This window comes from Durio zibethinus, chromosome 7 (genome assembly GCF_047325235.1).
Source record: "Durio zibethinus cultivar Kanyao isolate XHJ-2024 chromosome 7, ASM4732523v1, whole genome shotgun sequence".
NCBI classification, from domain to species: domain Eukaryota; kingdom Viridiplantae; phylum Streptophyta; class Magnoliopsida; order Malvales; family Malvaceae; genus Durio; species Durio zibethinus.
Genome location: NC_143168.1, coordinates 20,812,170 through 20,831,297, shown reverse-complemented (window position 1 = coordinate 20,831,297; position 19,128 = coordinate 20,812,170). Strand labels below are relative to the sequence as shown.

At 32.7% G+C, this 19,128-nt stretch overlaps 1 protein-coding gene across 1 annotated transcript; it reads left to right on the top strand.

The window, feature by feature from the left end:
• Positions 1-15,215: 15,215 nt before the first annotated feature.
• LOC149518109 (uncharacterized) lies at positions 15,216-15,602 on the top strand. Its single transcript, XM_089764352.1, has one exon. The coding sequence runs from the start codon at positions 15,216-15,218 to the stop codon at positions 15,600-15,602; it is 387 nt and encodes a 128-aa protein (XP_089620478.1).
• Positions 15,603-19,128: the final 3,526 nt, after the last annotated feature.

The following is a 19,128-nucleotide window of genomic DNA, read 5'->3' as shown; positions in this document are numbered from 1 at the left end:
CTTACAAAAATTTGCTACAGCACTACTATTCCAGTTTACAAAACAATGATATTATGTTAGCAGCTTATTCTAGAATAACTATAGAAAGCTTCCAGCCATCACACAATTGCTTGTTCACTATATCTATTGTAATTTGCCTTAAATCATGTAACTTGTATCTGACAACTTCCTTGATCCTTCCCACCAACTGTCTTGTTGTCTATTCTATATGCTTGAACAGCTGTTGATTTCTTTCCCCCCATAGCAAAAAATTGCAAGCATTCAAAGCTATACATAATATGATGGAAATCAAAGCTTTTCCCTTTAGCCTGTTCATTGTCCACCTTAGCTCAACTTCCCAATTCCCTGTTCTTTTGTGAATCCTGATAACTGGAGTACCATATGCCAAACTTCTTTAGTGTAAGCACAGTCGAATTACATATGATCTTTAGATTCATTCGCTCTTTGACACAAGCAACACCTGTTGTCTATCTCCATTCCTCAAGACCTTAGTCTATCCTTCATTGGGAGTCTGTTCAAGATGACCATCCAAGCTATCAATGAATGCTTTGGAACATGAAATTTGAACCATATAAGCCTATGCCATCCGACCTTTCCTGCTTAGGCCTAATCCTATTCCACACCATTATAGTTGAATAGCAACCATATGGAAATGTCCATACCGCAAAACCATTCTCCTTGTTAATGAATTGATGTGCAATTTGTATTAGTTGAAGTAATTTCCTTCGACTCCAGCTACTATTTTGTTGGCCTGTCACTTGCCAAATGCTTTGTACTTTCGACACATAAGCTTCTAACCGTGCTATCTATATTTACCCTGCTTTAGTGAATATAGACCAATGATTCTTCATAATACAAGCTCAGCAAACTATGTTCTTGACTCCAAGTCCTTCAGATTTTGGAAAGCATATTGCCTGCCGACTTACTTGATGTTGTTCCTTCTCCATTTCAAAAAAAGCTAAACATAATTGGTTTATTTTTTTTAGGGCATGCTTGGGAAGAATAAAATGTTTGCACCAGTAGTTTTGGACATTAAACAACACAGACTGAATTAATTGTAGTCTACCCGTATATGATAAGTGCCGACCAGCCTAGCTTTTGATCCTTGATGTGATCTACTCTAATAAAGGCAAACAATCTCTTTTTGTAAGTCTTCTAGTGACCAAAGGAACGCCTAAGTATCTAACTGGCAGAACACCAATCTGAAATCTTGTGGTGTGCTAGATCGCGTTTTGTTCATCTCTGCTAATCCCTATGTGATATAGTTCACTTTTCCCACAATTCAGCTGCAGACCATAAATGGTGTAGACAACTTCCAGCACCATTTTTTTCCCAACACAGAGTCAAGTGCCCTTTGCAAAAATCATAAATGTGTCAAGCTTATTTTCTGGCACTTCGGATCGAAAGCAAAGACTCCTTGTTTGGCAGCTGCATCAAGCAATCGTAATAAAACATTGATTGCCAAATCAATTAAGGATACAGACAATAAAGGGGTTGTAATACAGCTCTTTATCTATCTAATGAATTGATCTGGCACTTTTATTGTTTCAAGACAGAATAAATAAAGCCCAGTCCACTAAATCAAATGCCTTTTGAAGATCTATCTTGATTGCACAGCTCGGAGATAAGGTAGATTGACCATACCCTCGAACCATGTCTTGAGCCATAAGGACATTATCAGTGATAGTTCTCCCCTCTATGACTGCACTTTGACTGTAGCAATGATCCCTGGCAGAAATTCCTTAAACCTCTTCACCGATATCCTTATGATGCATTTGTAAACTGTGGTGCAACAAGAGATTGGCCTATATTTTTTTATGTTACTGGGATTTGTGCACTTAGGCACCAGTGCAATGATTGTTGAATTAAACGCAGGCAACATATTCCCTGTTTGAAAAAAAATGCACAATAGCATTAGAGACATCCTCTCCAAACATATTCCAAGTCTTTTGTAAAATATTGGCTGTAAAGCCATTAGGCCTTGGTGATTTCTCACTATTGAGTGAAAACATTGTCTCCTTTATCACCTCCTTGGTCACTGGTCTAATCATCATATCTTGTGCTTCATTGGACAAGTCTCCCTGTAATAGATCAGTCAATAATTCCTGTGTGCAGCCTGTGACATTATGATCCACTTTTCCAATTAGCTTTTGAAAATACGGGATCGCTGCTTATGAAATCTAGGAAAATGAATCCAACGTATTCCCCTCTACATTGACTAATACTCTAATACTTTTCTTCTTCTGGTTAGCTGTTACCATCTTGTAAAAGAACCTCGTGTTTTGGTCTCATTCCTGCAACCATTTGATTCTAGATTTTTGTCTAAAATAACTCTCCTCAGCTTTCAACAATTCTGTAAGATCTTCATATATTCTTCTTTCTTCCTTCACTAAAGATGAAGAGATTAAACCTGATGTGGACAGAATGGCTTTTTGAATCGATTCCAATTTCATTATTTTTGCTTGCAACCTGCCAGACAGATCACCATAGAATGAAAGATTGAACTTCCTAAGCTCCAACTTTAATCTCTTCAATTTTTTATGCAATATAGGCATAGGGTTTCCTGCAATAGGAATTTGCCAGGAGTTCTCCACAATTAACTTGACCTCTAGATGCCTATTCCAATAATTAAAGAACTTGAATGGCTTGGGAGGAGATTGGGTTGCCATATTAAGCCTAGTGAATGCTGTACAGTGGTTTGAAACCTCAGGGCCTAAATACTCCACATACGACTGTGGGTAAGCCGAAAGCCATGAGTCATTTATCAAAACTCTATCCACTTTCCTTGCTAGATGACTTTTAGACTGACGGTTGGACCAAGTAAATTGAGGTCCAACGTAAGCATTTTCAAACAATGCTACTTGTGTTGAGAAATTATGAAATTCTCTCATCCCAGAATTTAGAGTTTGTGCTTCAGTGTAATCTGAGCTTTCAGCAAGGTGAACTATAACATTGTAATCTCTAGCTAATATCTAGGGATTATCCCTTACAATACCTTTAAGATGAGACAAGTGTGCCCACAGCTGCCTTTTTTGAATACCATCATTACTCCCATCGATGGGAAAGAAATAGAACTTTTTGGGTTCATGTAGAATACAACAGGTAACACTCTGATCAGATAACTCTAGTAAATCCACATTCATATGATCTCGCCATAGCTTCCAGATTCTTTCATTAGGAGCTTCTAAATGATTGTCCAACATACCTCAACCTTTAAAGTGTTGATCTACTATAAGTTGCATCTTGTGCTACTTTATTCTAGTTTCTATCAAACAAACAATATCTACCTTTATTCTTCTTATTCTATCTACAACTTCTTTTTGTTTTATAGGATCATTAAATCCTCTAGTATTCCATACTATCAATTGCATGATGAAGAAGAAGTATGTTTAGCTCTAGAGGCAGAAGAATTTGCCTTAAATTTCTTACCCTTGTCAATAGGTCATTTCTTCTTGATTTTCAAATCTGCTACTCTTGCAACTGCTGCTCTTTGCTTCTTTGGTGATGGTTGAATTAGCTTTTCAATTCTATCTGTACTGTCCTCTTCCAATGTCAGCTCAGACTCCTAAATTGATTCAAGAAGTGCAAACCTGTTAACAAAACTTGCTCTGGCCATTGGAGACAATTGAATAGGTGCCTTCTCTTTCCTTTCTCCTCAATTGTTGTCTTGTTTCATCCCTGCTTCATTATCTTTCTTGATCTCGTGTATTGGCTTATTACCTTTATCCTTTGGCGCCTACACTTTTCTAAGGACCTTGATTGTTTTCTATGGACATGTCTTATCATTATGCCAAAAAATACAATAATGCATACATCTCTGTGGCAACCATGTAATTTCAACTGAAACAGATGTAAAAGATCCATCTTTTTGCACCATATCAATAAACCGAGGAACTGCCATACTTGCCTTCAACTCAACACAAATATTGGCATAAGCCAACCGCTGCATATTGGCTGTGATTGAGTCCATATACGGTGGATTCTCCAATGCACTTGCTATATAGCTCAACCCTTTCTTTGAACATAGCTCCAATGGAATCTTCCCTAATTGCACCCAAACTGGCAACATTTTCATATTGAACTCCAAAGATTGCATTCCTGGTTCCCATGTTCGCACTATCAATGGCTTATTCTAGATATGCCATGGTCCATGCTCAATTACCCAATCCCTACCTTCTTTTTGGGAATTGAATCACGAAGAAGTTAAATCCAGCATGCTTAATCTGTATCTCACTATTCTTACCTCATAGAACGTTAAACATATTCTGAAAGAAACTGAAGTTTGGCATTTTCCCAATGAATTGAGTTACCAAAGAGCTTTGCCATTGATGAACCCCTTCCTCAAAAGCCTCCTCTAACAGCGTGACAGTTAATCTACCAACTATCTGCTGTGGGGGATAATACTCTAACGTTTGATCTGATGAAGCCGCAAACAACTTCCTCCAATCCATTGTATTCTCCTTGGGAATCAGCTCCCAGATCCCCGAATCGAAGCTTTTGCTATCAAATCCAGAGTCAAACCGAAAGAATTCCCCAATTTGCTCATATCAATTCCAACAACTCAATCAATTAATACTGTTTACTCTCAGTATCAACAAAAATTTAACTGTAAATCAAAGAGAAATGATAAAGAATTGAGGAAAAATGAGAAAATCCTTAGCTCATAAAAGTTCTGCTAATGCGAGATGAGGCACTTCCACAATGTTCATAATTCGAGTTAATAGTCTTTTTTAATTTTTTTAACTTGTAAAGAGGGAGAATAAAATCCTAAAAGTCTTACAAAGGCTGCAAAAATTAAGAATTTTGGATAAATGCAATCGAATTTAGTTGCAAAAGTTCAACGAAAATATCAATTAACACCTTTAAATTGACATTTTAAAAAGAATATAATGGTTAAATTCATTAAAGGTGGAAAATGGTGAATAGCGTATCCGACTTAGAAGTAGAGATTGACAATATCAGTAGTAGAAGAGTGACGAGCTTTTATATGATTTTGTATGGAAGATAAAAGAAATGAGGAAAGAAACGAAAAGAATGGGATAAAAAACTGCTCGTCAGAGCTAACAGAACTTTGATACTGTATCATAGTTTAGGAAATAGAATCTTATTTGGTGTAAAAGGCTTGCTGCCATTGTTCTCATTAATATATATGTATTTAATTATAGTACAAGAATTACACTATCTTAATAAGTATAAATTTCAAAGTACAAGTAACTTACATACAAGGATATGTAAACTTAAGTTGATCAAGATATGCCTTCAGCCTTGTCATTATTATCAGAAAAATAGATCTTGGATTTGAATCTATTAGTCCCTCCAATAGATTCTGCTATCTACAGACATTCATACGCTGGGGATGCATTTCCCTATTATGCCAAATATCTGGTTTTCTGCTTTTCCTTAAGGATGAGGCCTGCTTCTAATCACTACGAAAGGTATTGAAGTCGAGCATAGTTTTTAGAAACTGTAAAGTCCCCTCTCGATCTCCTCTCTTGATTTTTCTTTCATAGGATCTCATATTTGTAATGCGGCTGAAAGGGCATAAGGATTCCCAAGAAAATTGGGAAAACCAGAATTTACAAATGATTCGTTGGATCATATATATACAACTAACAAAATGTCTATCCCTCTAAGACCAAGCGGGATAGATGTTTCTAACGAACTACAAATGGTAAGGAAAAAAATCGGTTAGTGATGAAAGTACTTTATAGTCTAAAGGATGAAATGTCTTTTCACTGTATAGAATGATTTAAGAAGAATAGTAAGGGTATTGTAATTGTATGAACTAAACTAACGTGAAAAATCGACTTTATTTTTCAAAGCACAACTCATTTTTCTTTGAATTTTTTTGTTTCTTAATTTGCTTTCTTACCCTTTCTTTCCTTCTTTATCTCACTGATTTGAGTATAAGAATACAAACAGCAAGCATAATTTCAATTTTTGCTTCTGACCAACCTTGTACTTATCATTTCAGATTCTTACTTCTAGTTTGAATTTGACACCAACTTAAATATCAATAAATCATTAATAGATTAAAATACAAAATTAATTTTAAATTTATCTAGGAAATATCGATTGATTATCGATTTATTTTATTGACGGCAAATATGTCCTCCGTAAACCGTAAGTAAAACTTTAAAAAAAAAAATCGACGTTAAATTTATTAATAAAATTTTTCATCGATAAACAGTGTCCATGTATTACACCGACACCGGAATTATTGCATCGGTACTGAATTTGTATTTTTAAAAAAAATTATTCAGCCGACTCCAACCCGTCTTTAAATCTAAAATCCCTAATCCCTCTTTTTTATTTTAACTCTCACCTCTCCTCGACTTCGACCCCCGTGGTCTGTCGTCCTTCACCTCTGTCGTCTGCAGTGCCTTCCGACAATCAGACGGCGTCATTGTCATACAGCTACATCATTGTCACTCCCTCTTCCTCTCTTCCTCATTTTCACTCTCACCTTTCCCTGATCTCGACCCCTACTGCTCACGCCCCTCACCCGTCGTTCCCAGTGCTTTCTAACGATTGGACGGCCGGCATTGTTGTCGTCTGGCGGTGTCATTGTCACTCCCTCTTCCTCTTGCTCGTTCATTGTCACCCCTCATCATCGTAACCAGTCCATTCCTACAGGTAAATTCTCTGGGCTTCTGATTATAGTAGTTGTTGTCCGGGCTTTTTGTAGTTGTATTACTTTTAGTCATGCAATTCTTTTGCTATATTTCGCCTCAAGGATTTGTTGTTGTGGAAACAAACTTTAGGATGTATGCATACTCGACATTTAAGTTACACTGAAAATTTGTGTATATTTTCAAGGTATGAGATGGTGAATCCTTGATTGTTTTCCCTTAGGATAACTTTTGAATATCATTTCAAGAGTGATTCTAAGGAAAATGGAAATCACCCAGTGTGAAGGCAAAAACTTTCTCTTTTGGGCTGTGGGGCCAATAGGTGGAAATACAACCATACAACCTTTTGATTATAAATTAACTGTCCCTTCAATACCATAATATAAAGTATTCCGAATTGATTTAATGCAATTAGAAGTCTATAAAAGATTATAAAAGTGTAGTAATAGATTTTAAGAAAATGATGGAGTTGTTTCTGCTTGATTCAAAACATAGCTGATTAATATGTTTCTTTTCTGAATCAAGTTCTCCACTTCTTTATCTATTTATGCCCAAAAGCTCTTCATGTTACTTACAATCTACTGATTGGCACTTATAACCAACCACTTTATGCATAAAGAAAGACTTAATGCATGCTGATTAATTTCCACTGCTGGCTACTAGTGCTTTCCTCAGTCAAGAAAGTAATTGATGTTCCAAATCCAAATCTTTGATTAATGTTTTAATGTTTTTATTTATTGTCTTTGAGCAGTAGAAAACGACCATAACAATTCTATTTAATTGATTGGTGTTTGGTTGAACGATACCCAACTTATTATCATTAGGCAAGGCTCTTTCAAGAAAAGGTAAACGCCTTTCCCTTGTTTGATTTTTGTGGTAAAGTAGCTTGATGTCATTCTCACTTTTTTGGTAGGCTTGTCTTAGGTACTAAACGGGTAATTGAAAAGCCCTGCCGTACATAAATGAATTACGTGGTTAGCTTTGATGTTTTCAATTTAATACACGACGTCGGAGAAATATACATTTTTTTTTGTACATAAGAGATCAAGATCTAATCGTGGTTTTTTTTTTTTTTTCCACGTTTCAATTGTGTGTTTCTGTGTTTCGACCTTTCAATCACTTCCTGTTGATTGTGTTGTTTGGTATTGCGTCTGTGTGTTGCTTAATTGTGGTTTCTTGTATTCTTTCTTGCCTATTGGTTATTTCGACTTTGTCTACTGGGTCTATTGTCTCTGGGTTGTGATAAGAGATTGGGGCTGATTCTGGGTTCTTATTGGTTGTGTAAGGTATATAACTATACTAGCTTTTTTAACCCACGATGCCCAATTTTTTTTTATTATATATTTTTTATAATTTGAAAAGAGTGAGTTTTGAAATAAATTTTATTTAATTTAAATCGATAATATATTTCAAGTTTAAAAAAAAAAATAGTAAGTGATTTTAAATTTTAAAGAATAAAAAACAAAAGAAAATATAAAGAAATTTTTTAAGATAAAAATATCTTTTTGAGATTTTAAAAGTTTGAAAATTTTGTTTGGTGATTTAATTTTGAATTTGATTCTTCACTTTTATCAAATTTAAAATATTTATCTTTTCAGATTCTTTAATTTGTGAATTCTAAAATTAAATCAACCCTTGATTTAAAGTATAATAGAGATTTAGATAACTAATAATTATTTTAAATGAATTTATTTAATTGATAAATAACATAAAAATAAGAATTGTCTTACATGTCAAATAAATAGATTATCCACCTAAGCATCCAAGGAAACAAATTTTATCAAGTAATCATATATCTTGTAATATAATATGATATATATGATTGGCCTTTGTTTTGTGGTTATCTTTTTCTTTTTTTTTTCTTTTTGAAAAATTAAAATAACAAAAAATTTTATGAATATTTTAGCGCTTTATTTAAGGGAGTTTCGATATCTTTATTTTATTAAAATACTTTTTTTAATATTTAATTTTTATCTAAATAAAATTTTAATATAAATCAATTTTTCATTTGAAGTAAAATTTTATTAGAGTGCAAATAAAAAATACAAATTTATTCAAATACAAATTATAAGAACTTAATTAAGAAAAGTAAAAAGTTATTTTCTCTTCCTTACACAAATTTAAACATATTCCAGAAGAATTGAGATTTAAAACTAAAAGTTTTACCAAATTTTATGTGATTTAAGAAAATAGTTTTTCAAACATCATATTCTTATATGATTATTTAGATAATAAATTATATAATTTATTTTCAAGAAAAAAATGCTTTTTGTTTACTTAAATTTTAATACAATTATTTTAACAATATCAAATCTTCAAAAATGCATTTTATAACATTATTGCCGATTAAAATTCACTGCATGTGCCACCTTTTTAACAGCCGAACACAAGTGGATTACGTACTGAAATTGTAGACGCAAATAGTTGGAGTATTAGTAGAGTGCCTCGTCAACTACGTGAAGTAAATGCAAAAGCCTTTGAACCAAATGTGATCCCAATTGGTCTCTATGACTGTTTTCATCATACGGAACACTCACAGGCAATGGAAGTTGCCAAAAGGAATTGCTTCAGAAGGCTTATAGAGAAAACCAAGCTTGATGCACGCGTATTTGTAGTGGCCATGAAATCAATCGCAAAACGAAATGCTATAAAGATCACCAAACTTGCATTGACTCTGATATTTTTGCCGAAAGACTGGTCCATGATGGATGCTTTATTGTTCAGCTAATCCTGGGGGAGTACCCACAAGAGGATTTTTGCCAATTGGGACGGATTCAAACTGACATTCGATATGATTTGTTACTGCTCGAAAAACAGCTTCCTTTGTGCTCTTCGAGCTGTATCGCATAATACAGTCAAAGGGTGAAGATGCTCTTGATGAGTTCGCTCGTTCGGCTCTTTCTTTATTCACAAAAGAGGCGTAAGGACCAGAGATGTGGTCTGAAAAGTACTGTCCCACTGACACGAAAGATATCAAGCATCTTCTGGGCTTAGTACATGATAGTTGCCTTCTTTCATTTCAAGGAAGAGAGCTCCACAGGTTTTTTAAACGAAAAGCAGAAGCAGAAGAACCAAAATCCCAACGCTCGTGGAAATTCATACGCTGTGCAACGGGGCTGGCAGAGGCAGGAATCAATTTCTTGGGTGAGAAGGTGCAAGGGAGCTTGCTCGATATAGAATTTACAGATGATACAAAAGTACTGAAGATTCCAACCTTGATGATAATGCAGAGCGTATCTTGTGTAATTTCCTGGCCTATGTGTTAGGAAAATGGGGTTCAGTCCCATGTAAGTGGTTTTGGACCAAATAAAGGTCATGGGCCTTGATCTTTTATTTTACACAGAGCCCTAGCTACTTAATAAAAAAGAGGTGGGGTTGTTTAAGGGGTGTGTCGACAACCAAGCAGAGAAAGAAGAAAAGCCAGGAAAAGCAGAGAGAGAAAAAGAAGAAGGGAGAGTTGGTTAAACGGAAGTCGATCCGTGGTCTGATTGAGTTGGAACCTTGTCAGGAGGTTTATGATTCAGAGTTATACATTCTGAACGATGAAGATTGGGTTTGAAGCTCTCTAAGAACAAATCCAGGGTGTATTTGTTGAGTCACTTATTTGGTGAGATTTCTCCAATTGTTTCTCTAGTTGTTGATTAGCTCTAGTTTTAGCTAGAGAAGAACTTTGTATAACTATTATTTGATAGTGAAGATTTTTCTGGTGGCCCATGGTTTTTCCCTCTACACTGGAGGGTTTTCTACGTAAATCTTGGTGTGCTTTATTTTTCCTGCGCATTTGATTATTGATTGTTGTCTATTGCTTCTGTATTGTTGTGATTATTGCTTCAGGCGCAACAAGTGGTATCAGAGCGAGAGTTATTTTGAGACATCGATACAGAAGCAACTCAGGATAGAAGTAAATTCTGTTTGAGATCATGGAGGGTGATACAGGTTCCATGATAAAATTGACAGCATCAAATTATTCAATTTGGAAGCCTATGATGGAGGATCATCTATACTGCAAAGATTTGTATGAGCCAGTATTGGGTGATTCGACTAAACCAGCAGATATGAAAGATGAAAGCTGGAAGAAGTTAGGTAGAAAGACGTTGGCTACAATCAAAAAATGGGTTGATATCAGCGTGTTCCATCATGTAGCGCAGGAGTCAGATGCTCACATTGTTTGGAAAAAATTGACAGCATTGTATGAGAGAAAAACAGGTATGAATAAAGTTATGCTTGTTAAAAAGATTGCAACTTTACAGTACAGGGATGGACGATTTGTTACAGAGCACTTGAGTGATTTTCAAGATATATTTAATCGGATGACTACTATGGAACTTAAGATGGATGATGAAATGAAGGTATTATTTTTTTTGGGTTCATTGCCAGACAGCTGGAATACTCTAGTTGTGACTGTTCTTAATTCAGCTCCTGATTATAAGGTGACATTGGAGATGGTAAAGGACAGTATGCTTAATGAAGAAGCGAGGCGAAAAGATGTAGACTCTGGGAATCAAGCTCTGGTCACGAGAACAAGGGTAGAAACATCGACAGAGGTCAGGACTCAAAAGGTTGTGGTAAGTCTAAACATAGATCCAAGTCTAGAGGTAAAGTGAAGTGTTTCCATTGTGGTAAGGCGGGTCATATAAAACGAAACTGTAAAATCTTAAAGCAAGAGCGAAAAGATGAGAAAGGCAAGAGTTTAGATGATGGCAATGTTGCAGCAGTGAATTCAGATGGTGATTCAGTTACTTTGATTTGTACACATGGTGATTGTAATCATGTTAGTGATCCCGGCATTGAGTGGATAGTTGACACAGAAGCGGCATATCATTGTGTTCCTAAGAGAGAGTTGTTTACAACTTACAAAGCAGGAGACTTTGGTTGTACCAAAATGGAAAACAAGAGTGTGTCGCAGATTGTTGGGATTGGTGATATTGTTGTACAAACTAGTACAGGCTGCATGTTGACTTTGAGGGATGTCAGACACATTTCAGATATGAGAATGAACTTGCTTGCTATTAATGTCCTTGATAAGGAGGGATATGAAAGTCAACAAAAGAATGGACAGTGGAAGCTTCTCAAAAGATCTATGGTAGTTGCAAGGGGAAAACTATGCTGCACAATGTATAAGACATGGATGCAATTGAACGGTAACCAGGTAAATACTGTTGAAAATGATGCTTCAGCAAACTTGTGGCACAGGAGGCTGGCACACATGAGTGAAAAAGGGTTACAGGTTTTGGCAAGACACTCTCTCATTCCCTTGACCAAAGGTATGTCTCTCGATTCATGTGATTATTGTTTGTTTGGTAAGCATCATAGAGTTTCTTTTCGTAAAAGTTCTCAGAGAAAAGAAAATAGATTGGAATTAATTTATTCTGACGTATGTGGTCCTATTGAGGTTGAGTCATTAGGTGGTAACAGATATTTTGTTACTTTTATTGATGATGCTTCACGTAAGACTTGGGTGTATATGTTGAAATACAAAAGTCAAGTACTGCAGTATTTTCAAAAATTTTATGCCATGGTTGAAAGGATGACAGGGTTACCCTTGAAGTGTATTCGAACTGATAATGGTGGGGAATACACATTTAAAGGCCTTGAAGAGTATTGCTCAAAGCATGGGATCAGGCATGAGAGGACAGAACCTGGAACACCGCAGCATAATGGTATAGCTGAAAGAATGAATCGCACCATTGTGAAAAAAGTCAGATGTATGTTGAGGATGGTAAAATTACCAAAGCCATTCTGGGGTGAAGCAGTCAACACAGCTTGTTATTTACTTAACAGGTCACCATCAGTTCCTTTGGGCTTTGACATTCCAGAAAGAATGTGGACAGGGAAAGATGCTTCATACTCTCACTTGAAAGTTTTTTGGTGTAAAGCATTCATGCATGTACCAAAAGAGCAGAGGTCAAAGCTTGATAGTAAAGCTACACAGTGTGTGTTTGTAGGATATGGTGATGAAGAATTTGGCTACAGGGTATGGGATCTAGTAAAGAGAAAGACAGTCAGAAGCAGAGATGTGGTCTTTCATGAAAAAGAAACCATAGCAGACCTTGAAAAAAATGAGAAGACTACACGAGTTACTGTTGAATGTGATGTTTCAACACCGACAGGGATTTCACAAGAAAGAGCCACAGATGGTGAAAATGAGCCAGAAACAGAACTTGGGGATATGAATGAGCCAGCCATAGTTGGTGATGAGCCAGATGCTATTAGTTTTGAGCAGGGGGAGCAATCCTCTTTACCTGAGAGTGTTGAGCAGGGGGAGCTACCTTCAGCATCAAGTGATGTAGAGTCTCAGCTCATGAGATCTACTAGAAAGCGCAGGCCATCTACCAGGTATCCAAGTTCAGATTTTATTTTAGTTACCAGTGAAGGGGAGCCAGAAAGCTTTCAATCTGTGCAGGCTACTCCGGATAGAGAGCACTGGTTAAAAGCAATGAAAGAAGAGATAGAGTCATTGCGAAAGAATGGTACTTATGATCTTGTTAAACTTTCAACAGGGAAGAGGCCATTAAAGAATAAATAGGTGTTCAAGTTGAAAAAAGATGGTGACAAACTAGTGAGGTACAAAGCTCGATTGGTAGTAAAAGGTTTTTCTTAAAAATCAGGTATCGATTTTGATGAGATTTTTGTTCCAGTTGTAAAAATGAGTTCTATTCGAGTGGTACTGGGATTGGCAGCTAGTTTGAATCTTGAGCTTGAGCAACTTGATGTTAAAATTGTATTTTTACATGGTGATTTGCAGGAGGACATTTATATGAATCAACCTGAGGGTTTTGAAGTGAAAGGGAAAGAGCACTTAGTTTGCAAATTGAAGAAAAACTTGTATGGCTTGAAACAAGCTCCGCGACAGTGGTACAAGAAGTTTGATTCTTTTATGGTGAGTCATAGCTATAAAAGAACAGCAGCGGATTCTTGTGTGTATATTAAACAATTCCCTAATGGTAACTTCATTATCCTATTATTATATGTTGATGATATGTTGATTGTAGGACAAGATGCTAGTATGGTTTGCAGGTTGAAAGAACAATTGTCTAAGTCTTTTGATATGAAGGATTTAGGTCCAGCAAAGCAGATTCTTGGTATGGACATTATCCGAGATAGGAGAGCTGAAAAGCTGTGGTTGTCACAGGAAAAGTATGTTGAACGAGTGCTTGGTAGATTCAACATGCAACATGCTAAATTAGTTAGCAGTTCACTTGCCAACCATTTTCATCTAAGTAAGAAATCTTGTCCAGTGTCTAAGGAAGAGCAACTAGCTATGTCTAATATTCTTTATTCTTCTGCAGTCGGTTCTTTAATGTATCTTATGATTTGTACAAGGCCTGACATTGCTCATGCAGTTGGTGTAGTGAGCAAATTTCTTTCTAATCCAGGGAAGGTTCACTGGGAAGCAGTAAAATGGATTTTTAGATATTTGAGGGGTACCTCAAAAATGTGTTTGACTTATGGAGTTTCACAACCAATTCTAGAAGGGTTTACTGATGCTGACATGGCAGGCGATCTTGATGGTAGGAAATCTACTTCAGGGTATTTGTTCACTTTTGCAAGAGGAGCTGTATCTTGGCAGTCTAAGTTGCAAAAGTGTGTTGCTTTGTCAACTACAGAAGCTGAGTATATTGCAGCAATTGAAGCATGTAAAGAAATGCTTTGGATGAAACATTTTCTTTTTGAATTGGGGTTGAATCAGAAAGAGTATGTGATATTTTGTGATAGTCAGAGTGCTTTAGATTTGAGTAAGAATACCATGTACCATGCTAGAACAAAGCACATTGATGTTAGATATCATTGGTTACGTTCAGTGATTGAAGAACAGCAGATGCTATTGAAGAAAGTCCATACTGATAAAAATGTGGCAGATATGTTGACTAAGATACTTTCCAGGGAAAAGTTTGAGCTTTGCAGTAACTTGGCCGGAATGAGTTCCCTGGCCAAGGTAAGTTCCAAATGAAATTGCTATGGTGATGAATCTTCTTCTAATGGGACTGGAGGGGGAGATTGTTAGAAAAATGGGGTCCAGTCCCATGTAAGTGGTTTTGGACCAAATAAAGGCCATGGGCCTTGATCTTTTATTTTACACAGAGCCCTAGCTACTTAATAAAAAAGAGGTGGGGTTGTTTAAGGGGTGTGTCGACAACCAAGCAGAGAAAGAAGAAAAGCCAGGAAAAGCAGAGAGAGAAAAAGGAGAAGGGAGAGTTGGTTAAACGGAAGTCGATCCGTGGTTCGATTGAGTTGGAACCTTGTCAGGAGGTTTATGATTCAGAGTTATACATTCTAAACGGTGAAGATCGGGTTTGAAGCTCTCTAGGAACAAATCCAGGGTGTATTTGTTGAGTCACTTATTTGGTGAGATTTCTCCAATTGTTTCTCTAGTTGTTGATTAGCTCTAGTTTTAGCTAGAGAAGAACTTTGTATAACTATTATTTGATAGTGAAGATTTTTCTGGTGGCCCATGATTTTTTCCTCTACACTGGAGGGTTTTCCACGTAAATCTTGGTGTGCTTTATTTTTCCTGCGCATTTGATTATTGATTGTTGTCTATTGCTTCTGTATTGTTGTGATTATTGCTTCAGGCGCAACACTATGAACCATTCATTCCAAGTTCAGAACCAACTTATGTTCGCTTTTGATTACGTGGAGTTGATGGATAAGCCCATCAACTCAGGCAAGGACGTACAAATACTCCGCAACCGTGGAATTATTGATAATTTGATGGAACAGTTGCCCAAACGTTTAACCAAATTCTCGACTTTACTTACACGTCAAATGACTTCTACCATGAGAAGATATTTGGTAATTAAGGTGAACGAGCAATATTGCTGGAAGAGATGGAACAAATGGAAGGCATCATTGAAGAAAGATTATTTCAACTCGCCCTGGTTGCTCAATTCCTTTCTTGCAGCGCTTGTCTTTATCCTACTTACCGTGCCACAATCTATATTTTCAGTTCTTTCTTGTGTACATCAGTAAGTGCAATGTTTCTTTTGCTTAATTTGCAGACTAGAGGCGGGCGCTGTTCTATGTTTTATGTTTGGCATCTCTATAAGATATAATTAATGTTTTATGTATGTAATTAGCAATTTCTTAGGTTGTGCATATATATATATATATATATATATATATATATATATATACTAGATTTCAATTGATTTTAAAAGTCAATAATTTAGTAGTTATTTAAAACTCAAAATGATTGAATATAAATAAAATTCGAATTGAAATAATAATCTAATTAAAATGTAATATTTCTTATTAATCTTTTGTAACAATTTAAAAATTCTTTATTTAAGTTTTTTTTTTTAATCTTCAATATCTTATTTTTGCTGTTTTTATGGTTGAATTAGTTAATTAATTTTAAAATATTTTTTAAATTAAATTACAATTATAAGTAATTAAGTATACTTTTTTTATTTGGATTTAAGATGATTTGAATTCAATTATTTAAATAAATAAAAATATGCATTAATTATTGAATCAAATTTACCTAGTTGGATAAGTAAATAATTAAGCGCATTATGAATTGAAGTAAATGATAAAACTTGATTCAACTTAATTGGTCATTGATTTTAAACTTAAAATCTAACTTGAAATTATGAAAAATATAAATTCAAAAAGATTAAAATACTAAATACACAATTAAATAAAGATTTATCAAATAAAATTTGTTGATGAATGCCTTTAAATCACTTTTAAGTTTAGTTTAATTATAGTTTATACAAATATTTTTATATTAAATATAACAGTGATAATTAATTCAATAAATTTTATTTTTTTTAACAAATATTACCTGATATAGAAATTTTAAAAATTTTAATAGAACAACAAATATTTTTCACCCAACGTAAAGCAAAAAATGAAAGAGTATACAATATCTTTTTTAAATAAAAAAATCTCATACTAATCCTAAAGAAATTTGAAACCAATATATTTGTATATTTGTCATTAAATATCATATAACACTAACCTTCTTCATCATATAGAAAAGATGGAGTTATGTATAATCAATCAATCTTTCATCTCATTTTTATACTTAGAATAATTTTTCATTGATGCTTCCTTAGTTTTATCATAATTGTACATTTTATCAATTGAATGTTTAAATTTTCTTTTATTTAAAAAATTTTATTATACATAAACTTTTATTATATAAAAATATTAAAATACATAATTTTAAAAAATAAAATAAAATAAATTTTTAATCTTGGTGCTTGTTATGTTTTATTAAGAAAATTTCAATTCTAAAAATAACGAACTTGTTATGTAATATATATACAATTTATAATGGTTTCATTTTTAGCATTAACAAATAAAATTTTCATAAATGAATGTAACTTTATTATAAAAACATTCAAAAGATCGTTCTAATGAATTTTGTTGCACTTTAAAAGAATTCACCAAAAATAATTAATTTTACTTCACATTATAATTTTTTACTTAAAATAATTCGTGTTAGATTGTTCAACTACCTGAATGACAAAAATAAAAAGCAAGCAATTTAATATAATCTATAAAGATTTAATAATCTTAAGATATAAATTAATTACATATAAGCATATCAAGATAAAAGTTTAGAAAAATTAAATCAATTATTATTTCAATCAATATGAACAATTTTTATAATAACTTGACATGACTCATTATTGAGCTGTTGGTAGTTTTATTATCTCTTAAATTATCTAATTCTATAAGTGAAAAGTCCAATTAAAGTATTCAATGAATCATATAATACTAATTGTTGGTGAATGGAGTGCAACTGATTTGCATTTGATTTGATATTAGTTTTTATTCATGTGAATAACAATTATAAAATTTTAAAGAAAAATATACAAAAAATTAATTATAAAGGTCGAACTAAATTGTAAGAATGATATATTAAAAAATTATTTTTAGGACTAAAAAGATTTAATTATGTGATTAATGATCAAATGATCAACTCATAAAACATATAAATAATAAAATCATTATCATACATATATAGTTAATTTATTAAAACAAAAAATTGAAAGGCAAAAAATAAAAAAAAATAAATTTGCTTAAATGATTTAATTATGATTATTTTTAATGAATTCATTTATCAACATAAATCACATATACAATTATTTTCACAACAACTATAGAAACAAAGTTTCATAATGTTTTATTCTTATACTCATTAAGCTTTTATATTATTCTCTTTGTATTTTTATTTAATGTGAAAAGTCATTTTTATTGGTGAAAAAAGAGTTTAATATTAAAAATAAAATCATTTAAAATTAAAATTTATAAAAAAAATTATTAATGGTACTTTAATCAATCACTTTTAATGTTTTTGAAATTAAAATTTTATTAAGGGTTTACTCAATCACTTTAAGTATTTTATTAGTCTAATTATAAAAAAAGTCTAATAATAAAAAATTTTATTTAAATTAAAAATTATAAAAAATTTCCTAAAGATATTTTATTCAATCACAATTAACACTTCAAATTAAAATTTTAAGATTTTAATTACTTTAATTTTTCATAACCTTTTTTTTTTTAATTTTACTTGATTTATGTTAAATTTAAATAAATTAATAAAAGTTATATATTTAAAGATAAATTTATTATTATAAAGGTATTTAAGTCGATCATTATTAATAGTATTAATCACTTTTAGTAATTTTTTAGTTTAATTATAAAATAAAGTCTAATAATAAAAAATTCATTTAAATTAAAAATTATAAAAAATTTTACTAAAAGTATTTTAGTCAATCACTGTTAATACTTAAAATTAAAATTTTAAGATTTTAAGTAGTTTAATTTCTCATAAACTTTATTTTTAATTTTAGTTGATTTAAATTAAATTTAAATAAATTAATAAAGTTATATATTTAAGGATGAATTTGATAATTTAAAAATTTATAAAAATATTTAGGTCTATCACTATTAATTGTTTTAGAATTCGCACTTTTATATATAAAAAATATATACTTCTTAATTTAATATATCTAGTAAGGTGTGATTATTTGTAATTAGTATATTAATTGTGCAATAGAATTTCAGTTAAAGTTTTAATTTGACTCTTTACTCTTTCAATTTTGTTGTTTTAGTCCTTTTAGTCAAAATTTAAGAAATTTGGTCCTAACATTTTTATTAAATATCGATTTAGGAACAATTGATACGAAGAATTCGTTTTCTAAAATTTACAAACAGCATTAATAATGACCATATTAATAATTTTTTATTATATGTATATTTTTACTTTTTAATATACCTAAAAGTGCATGTGACAACCGTTATTCCCTTTGCTAGAGTCTAAAAGTGCATGAAATAAATTTTCTTGATAAAAATGTTAAGATTTTGCCTTTAATTTGGTGGCATAATATTTTGGTGATGACTTTGCATGTTGAGAATCTAAAAATTATCATATTTTATTTTAATTAAATAATAATTAATATTTTTTAAAATTCTAAAATATTATTTTTAAATATTTTATTCAAAATAATTTTTTAACTTGTTACATGTGGTTAAAAAAAAA

Excerpts from the sequence above, each read along its gene's own strand:
- LOC149518109 (XM_089764352.1), top strand. The coding sequence starts at position 15,216 with ATGAACCATTCATTCCAAGTTCAGAACCAACTTATGTTCGCTTTTGAT.